This window comes from Haliotis rufescens, unplaced genomic scaffold, assembly GCF_023055435.1.
Source record: "Haliotis rufescens isolate VD_foot unplaced genomic scaffold, xgHalRufe1.0.p SCAF_37, whole genome shotgun sequence".
In the NCBI taxonomy this organism is placed as follows: domain Eukaryota; kingdom Metazoa; phylum Mollusca; class Gastropoda; order Lepetellida; family Haliotidae; genus Haliotis; species Haliotis rufescens.
The window spans coordinates 1,393,220-1,406,443 of record NW_025964079.1 but is presented as its reverse complement, the minus strand read 5'-3'; the positions used below and the strand labels follow the sequence as shown (position 1 = coordinate 1,406,443).

Below are 13,224 nucleotides of genomic sequence, written 5' to 3'. Positions count from 1 at the left end.
TTTCCTCAAAAAACATTTTAAGTTTGCCATGTGTTTCAAATTAATCCCCTATTGAAACCTTCAAAATGATGACAGAATGGACAGTGCAGAGAACTTCTTCACAGATCCGTAGATCTTGGATTAGTCAGAGATATTTGGATTGTCATCAATGTGCCTAAGCTTGAGTTTCATTGAAGTGATAAGCACCTGAAACTTCATTTTCCTAATGGGGGCATGGGTGGCCCAGTCGTCTTAGGTGCCGCGATTCACTGTGCAGATTTGCGTCCCTTGGGCGCGCCAGAAACCTATGATTGTGGGTTCGAATCCCGGTTCGCCCCGATTATGTTTCTAGGTTTGTCAGTACCATACCCGTGCTCGTGGGTTTCACCGAAGTGGTAAACGTCTGAGACCTGCATCACTTTGGGCTTTCCTCCCACATTGAGCTGACACGCCGTGATATAACTGGAATAATGTTAAAAGCGGCATTAAACCCAACTCACTCACTCACTCACTCATTTTCCTAATTCCTCCCATATGAGCTTGACATGCCATGACACAACTGACTCTTTGCTGTTTACCGCCACACTCAGCATAATCCAGTCATATGACAGCAGCCTGTATCTAACCAAGTCTGGACCAGACAATCCAGTGATTCATATTGTTAACAATGATCCACGCCTTCATTGTATGATGACACACTATCAACCAAGTCACCGAGTCTGATCACCGAGTCTGACCACCCAATCCTTACAACCCACATCAATTGCTTGCAGGACCATCTCTAACCCAGAATCGCCACTTGATATGACATGATACAGTTAAACTGATCCTACTTACTTGGTCATAACTTCATCCAGCACCATCGTTAAATTACTAAAAACAGAATCGTCCCATGCTACCTTAGTTCCCAATGGTAGAGTGTTCCCTCATTATTGCGCCCTTCAATATAGCATTAACTCGGTTATAGCGAGGTAAAGCATGACTCCCAAAATTTACTAACATTTTCAATAAACTCAAATTTACCAATGACACGATGTTTTCCCCCATCTCAGAAAACATTATCAGCTGATCACCGCAATCATCTAACACAGGAAATACCTGTCAACAAATCCGAACTGAAGTAGGCAATTTAATCCTCTTATTATAATATCTGGTAATAATAATAAAAAATAATTCGTTGTTTATCTGGACTAATGTTTGCAATATATTTTAATCATCTTAAAATTTCATTCAAAAATTATAATAATTTTAACAAGAATTTCGGCATTAAGAAATAATAAAAGTAGGCTAAATATTGAGTATTAACGCATAAAAAAAATGTTCTTAATGTTCTTAATGTTCTTAATCATTGCGTAACTCAAATGTGAAAGACGAGAGTCCATTCCCAGCCTTGTCACCATGACAGCCAAAAGAGTGTGAAACACTGAACCATTAACCTCCTTATATACTTTTCTTTAAGAATTATTACTTGCTCATTATCTATCTGTTCTATACTTAAAGGATCTGACACATTATTAACAGCCTTAGAATTTCGTCTTTTTTTAGACATGTTCAGAGGATTAGTGGAAATGCTATTTCACTTGTCCTCTGAGTTAGTAATTAGTCCTGTTTGAAAAAGACAGAATGGTTTACAAGTTTACATATACTTTTTTCAGTCAGTTTCACTTAGTTCCATTTCGTAGAAAAACTGAAGCATTGAGAACTGGTTCAGAATTATAATGCTACTAGTCAATGAGGACTACCATCATTGGATGCAGACTAGTGTGAATTACAAAGGCTGCACTAGATGTCTACTAAACACAGTTGCACAGTTCCTGATGCAATCATTTTAAACATTGTCTGTCAAGTGCAGCAACAGTTTCCTTCTTGTTTTATGTATAACTATGTATCTTTGTTTGCCTTTTCTTCTATGATTCTAAACGTTATCACCTCGTATCATTTGGTTGGTTGGATTGTTGTTTAACGCCACACTCAGCAATATTCCACCTATATGACGGCGGTCTGTAAATAATCGAGTCTGGACCAGACAATCCAGTGATTGATATCATGAGCATCAATCCATGCATTTGGGATCGATGACATGCATCAACGAAGTCAGCGAGCCTGACAACCAAATTGCTGTTAGTCGCCTTTTACGACAAGCATAGTCGCCTTGTACGGCAAGCATGGGTTGCTGAAGACCTATTCTACCCTGGATCTTCACGGGTCCCTAATATAAGCGATAGATTTATTCCTGTCATTAGAACAGTTCCATAAACAACAGTTCAAATTTTGCAGTGATACAGAATTCTACCCGCAGACACAGGAGATCTTCTATGGGCATTATTCAGACATATATTCTGAAACTACTGAACATCTTTCTTATCAAAGACTACAGGATCAGGAATAAGGCCACAATGTTTTTAATTTTCTGCCGCCCCACCAAGAAATCAATTAAACACAAAAATATTTATTTTTATTTTGTCTCCTGCAAGTAATATAGATCCTCTTATACAATAAATAAATAAATAAATAAATAAATAAATAAATAAATAAATAAATAAATGACATAGCTATTTATTTTTATTTTGAACGGCCTTGTGTGGAAGAGCTGGAATAAATCCGTGAAACATACAATTAAAAAAGTGTGGCCTAAGACACATGGACCTCAGTCTGTGAGCTAATGTCCACATGCACTGCATTGTTGTGACTAGCACCTTCAGGTGACCCTACTTATGTCCTTTGTTTACAAGGCTCGGTGACAGTGAATCAAGTTTATATACCTCCTTCATCACAGCCAGCCATTCATATCTAGCATATGGACACATTTACACACAAAGTACACTAAAGCTGCCACAGCATGGGCTATATGACCATGTATCACTGTCAGGAAGAATATGTGAAATATTATGAACTTTGTTTGCATTCTTATCAATATTATGTTATATAACTGAACCTTCTACTACAAACCAAAATGGTGGTCGTTTGGGTTGGTTGGTTGTTTAATGCCGCACTGTAAATAATCGAGTCTGGACCAGACAATCCAGTGATTGATATCATGAGCATCGATCCACGCCATTGGGATCGATGACATGCATTAACCAAGTCAGCGAGCCTGACCACCCGATCCCGTAAGTCGCCTTTTACGACAAGCATAGTCACCTTTTACGGCAAGCATGGGTTGCTGAAGACCTATTCTACCCCGGAATCTTCACGGGTCTGGTCGTTTGGGGACTGTTCTTAGTAAAGACATTTCAATAGACCCTGGCTTCAGACAAGTGGCACATTTAGTTTCAGACAGGAACTATAGACATTAAACCCGCGTTAGAAATTGGAACTTGTCCTATGGTCACGAACACACAGTGCCATGTAGTCCTATGGTCCTTGCAACACTGCCCTATAGTTAAGGTATCAAAGGACTTGTAGAAATTTACCCTTTTTAAGGGTTTTGCTATATGTTATCATTATAAGGACATGTGGGCTAAAACTGTTAGTAACAGCACAGCAATAGTGCGCGAAATGAAAATGTCTGTGACACAGAGCGATATGTTACCCACTTGAACACAACAATATCTAAGTAGTGAAAGAATGAGAGCGTGAGTGACATAGTGAGTGAGAAATATTTCGCCTATCCCCCATGTCATATACATGTGTTATTGTGTCAAATCCAGCATTCGAAATTCACACTATGGTAGTCCTCTAGCCCGAGACTTCTAAATTGTGTTGAGTACATTTTAAATCCAATGATAATCGTCCTCAGTGACTAGTAGCTTTTGAGGGGTGTAACTTTGAAACAGTTCTCAATGCTTCCATTTTGCTAGTAACAAACTAGAAGTGAATAAAACTGACAGAAAATGTAAAAAGTAAACATTTGGTTTCGTTCAAGCAGGAGTGATTGAGTCGGGTTTAACACTGCTTTAAAAAGTATTCCAGTTATGCCAGCTTTAAATGTGGGAGGAAAGCCCGAAGTGATGCAGGTCTTAGACGTTTACCACTTCGGTGAAACCCACGAGCATGGGTATGGTGTTGACAAACCTAGAAACATAATCGGGGCGAACTGGGATTCGAAACCCCAAATATTAGGTTTCTGGCGCGCCAAAGGGATGCAACTCTGCAAAGCGAATCACGGCACCTTAGACGACTTGGCCACCCGTTCCCCCATTCAAGCAGGACTATCTACAAACTCTGATGACTAAAGTAAGGTCTCCAAGAAGAAACAATTTTCTAAGCCTGCACATCTATCAATGGATGTAGTTTCAGCAGACTAGCTGACTTGTGGAGTGTTGGTGAAGGGTTCTCAAGAAGGCAAACTGTTCTTGAATCATAGTGAATGTGATGTCATTATTGTGGCAATACCATCAATGTATATAATTCCTCTTCAACAATAATGTGAGTCTGGGAAAGAATTCCGCATGTTTCATGCCACTGATTCAAGATACAAAGTGGATAGCAATTCTATTATTTTCACCTTGAATGTTTGCACCAGACCACTGTGACCTCAACAAACATGCATGTGCTCGAGCCACACTGTGCTCACACAACTAAACCCTCAGGCAGAGTACACCCAATTAAGTTCTCACACTAGTCTACTTATAATAAGCTGTATTCACTGCCTGACTGGAATAATCCCCCAGGCTGGGTCACAATGTAAATGATCTTGTCGATTCAATAGTATCCTGCCCTAGGGAGAAATAGGTATTTGGCTCTTTAATGGTTGTTAGAGATGCAATACTGTTTCATTTAATATTTCATGTTTTTGTTGTCATCAGTATGTTTCTGTGAATTACATGTCGCTAAGTATGTCTCTGAACGTATATATTATTTACTTACACACTTTCACTTGTAAGAAAAACTCCATTGTGGGTAATAAAGTTTTAAGTCCTTGTCATGACAACATTAGAAGACTAGCTAATGAGGTGTATTAAATAGATGCTGGAAGTCTTATCAACTGTTGAATACCGGGGCTGTCACGATTCAAGATGTACTGATGCGGCACCAAGTTTACGGCTGATGACCCAATACACAATACGCCTACATCGTGTCATATCTTACGTCCGCATCTATTATCAAAGCTAACATTTACGAAGAAGCAACCCGGGTTAGATCTAACTTACCGCGCATCATGAAACATTAGACATTGATCCATTAGAATAATCTGACTACTATCAGAACAAGCCTCAAATCACCAACTATGTGAGATAAACACAAACTTGCTGGTCTTGTCAGACGAACATCAACAGTTTCACACAAAATAGACCCCGGGATGCTGGATTAGAATTGGTCCCCTGCAACCCATGTTGGTTGTAAAAGACGACTTAAGGGATCGAGGGGTCAGACTCTGTGACTTGGTTGATTGTGTGTCAACGTACCCTGATGTCATTGGTCGTTGCTCACAATATCGATCACTGGATTGTCTGGTCAAGAATCAATTAACAACAGACCGCTGTCATATCATTGGAATATTGCTGAGTGCGGCATTAGACAACAAGCAAACACATAAAATGGCGAACATGAAGGATTGTGATACATATCAGATTGTGGCTCAAATATTCCTATATCATGACATCAGAATAACAGGCTCATCAGTTAGATCGATGCCACACACACTCTAACAAAATTATTTGCGCTAAAATAAATCAATTTCAAGTCTATTATTACACATCCAGACAAAGAAACGTTGATTAGACACGTCTCCTGTAACTTCAGACCAATGTTGTGCTGCTGGGGCAAACCAAACTCACTGACGCCAGGCTTTCTGACTTGGTTGGTGCATGTCATCGTATTGCGTGGATCGATGCTCATGATATCAATCACTGGATTGTCTGGTCCAGACTCGATTATTTACAGACCGTTGTCATATAGCTGGAATATTGCTGAGTGTGGCGTTAAACAACAAACCAACAAACAAATGCTGCTTATCCCTGATCTGAGCCAGCATGTTTCGGAAAGACATCGCAAACTGTTTATATGTTTATAAGGCTAGACTGCGGCTCAGGATGCAAGATCGGCAGTTGTGTCAGCTCCACACAGTGCACACAAGCAGCAGCAACAGCAGCGTTGACAAACACGACAATGTCACCGGTGCAAGGGCACAGTAAGCCTAGAATCAACCACCGCTTTTAGAAGCCTGCAGTGGGATTAAATATCGCTCCAACCACTTTTTCTCACATGCAACATTTGGCAAACTTTACTTCGGCAAATGAAATCTTTTTTGAAGCATTTCGACAGGTAATCTCCAGACATGACAAGCTGGGAGGACTGGTTGTTGAATTGGACGAACAATCAAATTTAGATAATTGAAAAGTAAATGATTGATAGGCAAAAAGCTGCAATTGAAGCGAAGGGTTTCAGCATTATGACTCCAGTTCTGTTTGCAATTTATCTGGTTTAGTTTGAGAGGGTGTTGAGAACATCTATGTTGGGCTGTGAGGTTGTCGGGCTCCAGCCATCAAAATGTTACAGAGGTCATGCAGTGGTAACATTCAATATACAAGTTTGCCATGGCTCTACTACAACAGATACTTGTAATTTATCGCTGTCCTGGGGAGAACAGTAGCTGGCCCTCTCCTGGCTGCTGGTACATGTACACGGCTGAGGCTACTGGGTGCCTGTTGAACTGTGTGGGTGTCTGTTGAACTGTGTGGGTGTCTGTTGAACTGTGTGGGTGCCTGTTGAACTGTGCTGGTGTCTGTTGAACTGTGTGGGTGTCTGTTGAACTGTGTGGGTGTCTGTTGAACTGTGTGGGTGTCTGTTGAACTGTGTGGGTGCCTGTTGAACTGTGTGGGTGCCTGTTGAACTGTATGGGTGTCTGTTGAACTGTGTGGGTGCCTGTTGAACTGTGTTGGTGTCTGTTGAACTGTGTTGGTGCCTGTTGAACTGTGTGGGTGTCTGTTGAACTGTGTGGGTGTCTGTTGAACTGTGTGGGTGCCTGTTGAACTGTGTGGGTGCCTGTTGAACTGTGTGGGTGCTTGTTGAACTGTGTGGGTGCCTGTTGAACTGTGTGGGTGCCTGTTGAACTGTGTGGGTGCTTGTTGAACTGTGTGGGTGCTTGTTGAACTGAGTGGGTGCCTGTTGAACTACGCAGCCCTATGAGTGAGTGAGTGAGTGAGTGAGTGAGTGAGTGAGTGAGTGAGTGAGTGAGTGAGTGATTATGGTTTTATGCCGCTTTAGCAATATTCCATCACGGCGGGGGACACCAGAAATAGGCTTCACACATTGTGCCCATGTAGGGAATCAAACCAAGATCTTCAGCGTAACGAGCGAATTCTTTAACCACTAAGCTCAGTAGCCCCATCGCCATGGCTGAGATGATGAGTGAGGGTCAGTTGGGTTAAGTGGGTGGGTTACTTGAGTGAAGTGAGTTGATGGTATTACTGATGGTGCTGTATTCCTTGAAATGGCGTAAAGCTCATCTTATTCAACAACCCATCCAATCAAAGACACCACTGCTTGGTGAATGGATGGGAATTGAGTGAGAGTTTGAGAGCGTGGGTGAGAGTTTGAGTGCGTGGGTGAGAGTTTGAGTGCGTGGGTGAGAGTTTGAGTGCGTGGGTAAGAGTTTGAGAGCATGGGTGAGAGTTTGAGTGCCAGGGCTTGTTGGAGTGGAGTGTTTGATGGGTAAGGGTATGGTTGACTTGACGTCACTGTGCTTCATTGTTTAGAAAACTACAAAATGATGTCATGCATTCTTCATGACGTCAAAAATGGATTACATCACACAGTCTGAACAATAGGCAGCCTTTAGCGACATTTCTCTGTACAATTCATATGTTTTTACGTCATTAAAATGTCAATAAATAATATCTCAAATAACCTACTTAAAACTCAGTGTTACGGATTATCTGTCCCTTGTGAATTAATGCTGTAAGTCCCTCGCCAAAGTCTCGGGATTAACACCAGGGAAAGATAATCCATAATTCCTCATAGTTTGTTAGTTATTTTCTAAATCTGCAAATTTTTGTCTTCCCCAATAGTCATCAGCAAGTAACAACGATAGAAACTAGCAGTTTCAGTCCACTAGTCCTAATAATGATAACAAATAGCAAATCCCTTGAACACATGTTAAAAATTGCAAATTTTCTAGTGCCAGTGTCTAAAACTGAAGTAAATGTGCAGGCACAAAGAACTTCAAACAAACTTTGCCATGGTAACACATAAGATACTCACCAAATCAAATGATGTATGATCTATAATAGCACTTTTTCTTCTGCTCCCAAAATGCTTCATCATTCAAAGTTTGGAGTGCATCGAGTTAACACTTCTAATTATGGAAGCAGACTTGAAAAGCAGCATGACACAAGCATCTGTTGACGTCAACTGCCGTCGACAAAACCACAAACATGGCCACTTTCAGTGTCAGTCAAGATCAAAATATTGACATGGTTGTCAGATGAAGTTTAAGATTTCCTTTAATGTTGTACAAATCCAGACTCCGATATTTCTTTGTTTGGTATCCAGATGAATGTATCCGCGCGACTCCGACAACAGCTGAATAGCAAGACACGGTTCGTGACATGAAGGAGATATGTACATTGAAATAACTACCACTTAGTCTCATCACTAACCTCTACCCAGCAACAGCCTCAACAGACCAATTATTGAACTGATTTTGTATGTAAAACTACCTCACATGTTTTCTTTAATGATCATTTTAGGAAATGCTGACGACAAATAACAAATATCACGTAAATGTGTTTACTGTGATAATAAAAGATGGTTTGATTAGCCTAAGTAAGGAACTGAAATCAATGATTGCATTAATCACATTAATCTCAAATTCTAATTTCGTATGGATAAAGATATAACTATTAAATAATCAGTACATTTCCAAAAATCGTTATAACGAACAAGACTGTGCAACATTTCAAGAGTACATTACCTACTTAGACAGAACGTGCAGAACGGTTCATTAAATAAAATTTTATCAAAATACATCTCATCAGCAACTCTTGATAATTCACTGCCTGAACAATCTATCCCCGAACATGTATACCTGAATTATTCAACAGACGAATCCACAAGATACCAAAGAATCCACAAATTCACTTTTTCGTCAAATCCAATTTCTGAATATCTTCTGAGTATCACAAAACTCCAACTTGAATATTCTTGAATAAACAGTCCCAGTGTTAGAAATAAATACCTCCAAACTCCCACCGACTCACAATCACGACTTTCTACTTCAGGTACAACACAGCTACTGCCGACTCCAGCCGAGTGCTCAACATCCCACACAGGTAACAAAGCCAATCCACTGCTCAGGTAAACAGTTACCTGTTGGGACCCGGACAGGTAAATATACACGTCCCCATCATCAGCTGTCAGATAGGCTATTAATTGCAGATGTGTCGGGAAGCGGAAGGTGGTACACTGTAGGGAATGTCCATCTCGCCAACTATGGCCATCTTGGATCTTTCAAGTGCAAAACTTGTCCAAATCGCCTGATCAGTGTCAACTTGAAAGAAACATGCCTTGTGGCGAATTTAGATTGAGTTTGTTGGCCTTCAAACCAACTTGTGATTCTGTTAGCAGACTTGGAAAAAAATTGATATTGGAACACTCAACAGCGGAATAACGCCTGACTTTCCATAATTCAATTTCCATCAATGTAATTTCTGACTTATCTTCATGAATACGGAATTTAAATTGCATTCTTTGGTGTTAAAGCTAATGCGTAATTCAGTGAGCAGACATGTTTAAAATGTAGGCTTGATTGATTATGCAAATACATTCCTGACTGCTATTTAATGAAGCTGATCGGGTTATGCTAATTTGCTGGCCACAATGGGGAGGAGATTATACTTTAGTAGTTAATTTGATGTTTGTTTGTTTCTTTGTCAGCAATATTCCAGCTATATGATGGCAGTCTGCAAATAATCAAGTCTGAACCAGACAATCCAGTGATTGACATCATGAGCATCGATCTACCCAGTTTGGATCAGATGACATGCATCAACCAAGTCAGTGACCACCCAATCCTGTTAGTCGCCTCTAACGACAAGTACAATTGCCTTTTAAGGCAAGCATTGGTTGCTGAAGACCTATTCTACCCCGGATCTTCACGGGTCAATGTCTATTTGAAGCCAAGCTCTGTGATGTGGCTGTGTACCGGGTAACTATTTCTAATGACGATGGGCATGATACAAAGCTTGTGGGGAAACTGGCAGTTCCGGTTTTTCTGCTTGAAATTTTAAATTAAATTAATCACATATTTTCAAAGCTGTAAATCTGAATTTTCTATTTGAACTGTTAGAAACATGTAAAAAAAAAACAATTCCGTATTAGACTAATTAAGGATGTAATAAACAAACTATGACACAGGCTCTTTTATACCTCCATTAAGACATGTCACAGTGATGCAGGACAATAACACTGACAATCTAAAGAATTCCACCTTGACGTGAGTATATGTTTTGGGCTTTGAATCTTCGCCACATGCGCAGCATTGAAAAGATGAAAGGTGTCAAAAGGTTTCATCACTAAGCAATGTTAAGACACAATAGACTATTCAAACAAAAATTCTTTCCAAGAAAACAAAACCATCTACAAAAACCTATCCCTTTTTTTCACAAAAAACACACAACTTGTTTCATTACCTAAGTACTCAAACATTACCCTGGGAATCAAAACAAAGCTGAGTAGCTGTCCTCTCTCAATATTTGTCTTAGACAATACGTTTTTAACTAGAACACGCATATTTTTTGCGTCCATGTTTAGAATGAGAGGAGTGTTTCGGTGACGCTAGTAACTTGGAGATGAGGCGTGCCCCACGTGAGATGGATGCCTCATGATGGTAAACAACGGAGTTGAGCTACGTACAGGTACCGTATTCGACCCAATAAGCGCCCTGGGCTTAAAATAAAGACAGAAAGGGTGGGCGCTTATTGGGACCAATTCAGAGTCAAATTGGCGTAAATTCATCAGTAAGCCTATCGATATTCTTCTGTTGCTGGGGTGCTAGAGATAAACTGTTACTTACGTTTTACTGGTGAACATCTCCTCATTAACCGACTACAAAAGATTCTTGACCGTATGTAAAAAACAGGTGAGTAAATCTTACTTGGGCATCCGGGAAAAGGAGGGGGGGTGCTTATTGGGACATGGGCGCTTATTGGGTCGAATACGGTATTTTAGTTTAGTAAGAGAAGCAGGTAGTCTCACTTACTCTGCTACAGACTGCATGTAAATCTGAGGTAGATCGTCACTCCCTAGCTACTTAGGGGTGGCACACTGCTCACACAGTCGATGATAGGAGGTTTTGTCGACAAAACACACAAGGGTTTCCGGGTATGAGAGTCTACAAAACACACCCTACTTCACGGAAATCAAGTTTTTCTTGAGCAGACATTGTTCATGTGAATTTTTAACATAGCGAGTTAGACATTTTGGTAGTTGGGTAGGACATGGTGAGATTCTCCTACATATAGTGGAGCTGAGGTGGTTGTTCAGTACACACTGATCCAGTAACATGGGTAATAATAGCGCTTTGAGCACGCTTAGACTTACATCTAGTCTATGAAAGGAACATATTTTACAGAAAAAAACAGTTGTTAAATTATAGTTATAAAATATAACAAAAAGGAGCCCATTTTCCTGTTACTGCAATAATCTAGACTTGCCAAACATTATAGACTTGCATGGGCTGTATCGGATATATTTGTAACAGGGGCTGTGTGACAGAATCAGCATGCCCTAGTGTGGTGTGGAAAAATGCGCAATATAAATGGCCTATTATTTATCATTAGTAGTAAAATTACATGATAGTTGCCATAACAGGGCATCATACAGAATTATTAATCTAATGTTGCCATAACATAAAATTCTGTTGGGGGTAGTAAGTTCAGCAAGTATTACTACACATAATAACACAAAATTCCACTGAAAATGATGCCAAGTTCAGGCTATTACTAATTAGTCTCGGAAGTTTTTGCCAGAGACTATATATAATGAATCTTATTAACACTGGTTTTCTTCTAACATTGCATCTTTAATGAGGTCTCGCTGAGTCTCCTCAACCATCGTTTAATATTTGACACTTCTACAGAGACAATTTATACTTCTCATTACATTTATATAAAGCATCTATTTGGGTTTATATTTTTATATTTTTATGATCAGTTTATCATGTTTATGAGTTTATACTGTCACATATACTAGAGTAAAATGAACAAAATCTAACAAATATATATCTCCAAACTTTTCGAACAACTGAACCTACTTCAAAAGCATTGACCAATCAAACAATTTCCTACTTCACATAAACAACAAACGGGGAAATAGCTGCATGTACATAAGACAAGATACTGAAAACAAGGATCTCAAATCTTAAATTTTGTCATTCTGAGCACAAAAACATAACCCTAGGAAACAGCTGAATGCGCACAAGATAAGACACAGAGAAGGATCTCAAATCTTAAACTTCATCTTCCTGACCACATCAACAGAATCATAAACAATCCATCATTAAAAACAGCACGACACTCTACTCATGTATAAGTACCGTTTGCACTTTCCTCAGCACAAGGATTTCAAATTTTATACTCCATCCTTCTGACCACATCAACCGAGCTATAAACTGCCAGCCACTGTCATCGTAAACAGCACACTTTACCTACGTCACACTACCACACTTCCGTGACTTGTCCTCCACACAACGAAGCACCTGTATCACATGAACACCTCACGTCCAGGGAGCAGGTCTTGGCTGTCTGTCCTGGCTGACCGGACTGGCGTACTGGACTGACAGTCTGCCCTGGGGTTGTAATCCCCTGACTAGTAATCTTATTACGTACATAACCCTGTGGCTGCACTCTGCTAATTAAGTCATTCATCACAGATGATGACTGCGAATATTAGTAAGTTACGCATACTGAATACCACTCAACTTTTGATAGGGATCGATATTCCTATTATTCCATGTAGGGACTGATTCCTAGGAGATGTTGTTATACGAATAGTATTCAATATTGCCATGGAAATGATTTTGTGCATGCTTGATTTCAAGTTAAAATTAACATAAGCAGTCCTTGCCAAAACGTTTTAAGTCTTCTTGCCTGAATATGGCTTTTGGCATTCTTTTCAGAAAATTTTACAGTTATGTATGGATGAGCTTACAAGACTGAACCAAATTTTGCTAGACTCGGGCTTCGGACTGGTGGCTAAAGTCGCACACTGTATACAAAATCATTTCCACAAGTTGGGCCTTTTTAGATTTTAGATTTATAACATTTTCAGTCAACTAGTCCTTATAATGATAACATATAGAAA

The 13,224-nt window shown here is 39.8% G+C and overlaps 1 protein-coding gene across 5 annotated transcripts in view; it reads right to left on the bottom strand.

Moving 5' to 3' along the window:
* The window catches only part of LOC124140427 (nostrin-like), a 97,867-nt gene that overhangs the window by 29,438 nt on the left and 55,205 nt on the right, over positions 1 to 13,224 (bottom strand). Inside the window, exons 1-2 of one of the 5 annotated variants that reach the window (XM_046507975.2) lie at positions 8,951 to 9,484; positions 8,125 to 8,445 (exon numbers count right to left, since the gene is read on the bottom strand). The exons of 3 other annotated variants lie outside the window; for them this stretch is intronic. In XM_046507975.2, the coding sequence (XP_046363931.1) occupies positions 8,125 to 8,187 (63 nt within the window). In that variant the 5' untranslated portion in view covers positions 8,188 to 8,445; positions 8,951 to 9,484. Of the gene's footprint in view, positions 1 to 8,124; positions 8,446 to 8,950; positions 9,485 to 13,224 lie in introns of those variants that run through there. One more of the 5 variants, XM_046507976.2, reaches the window with a different exon arrangement.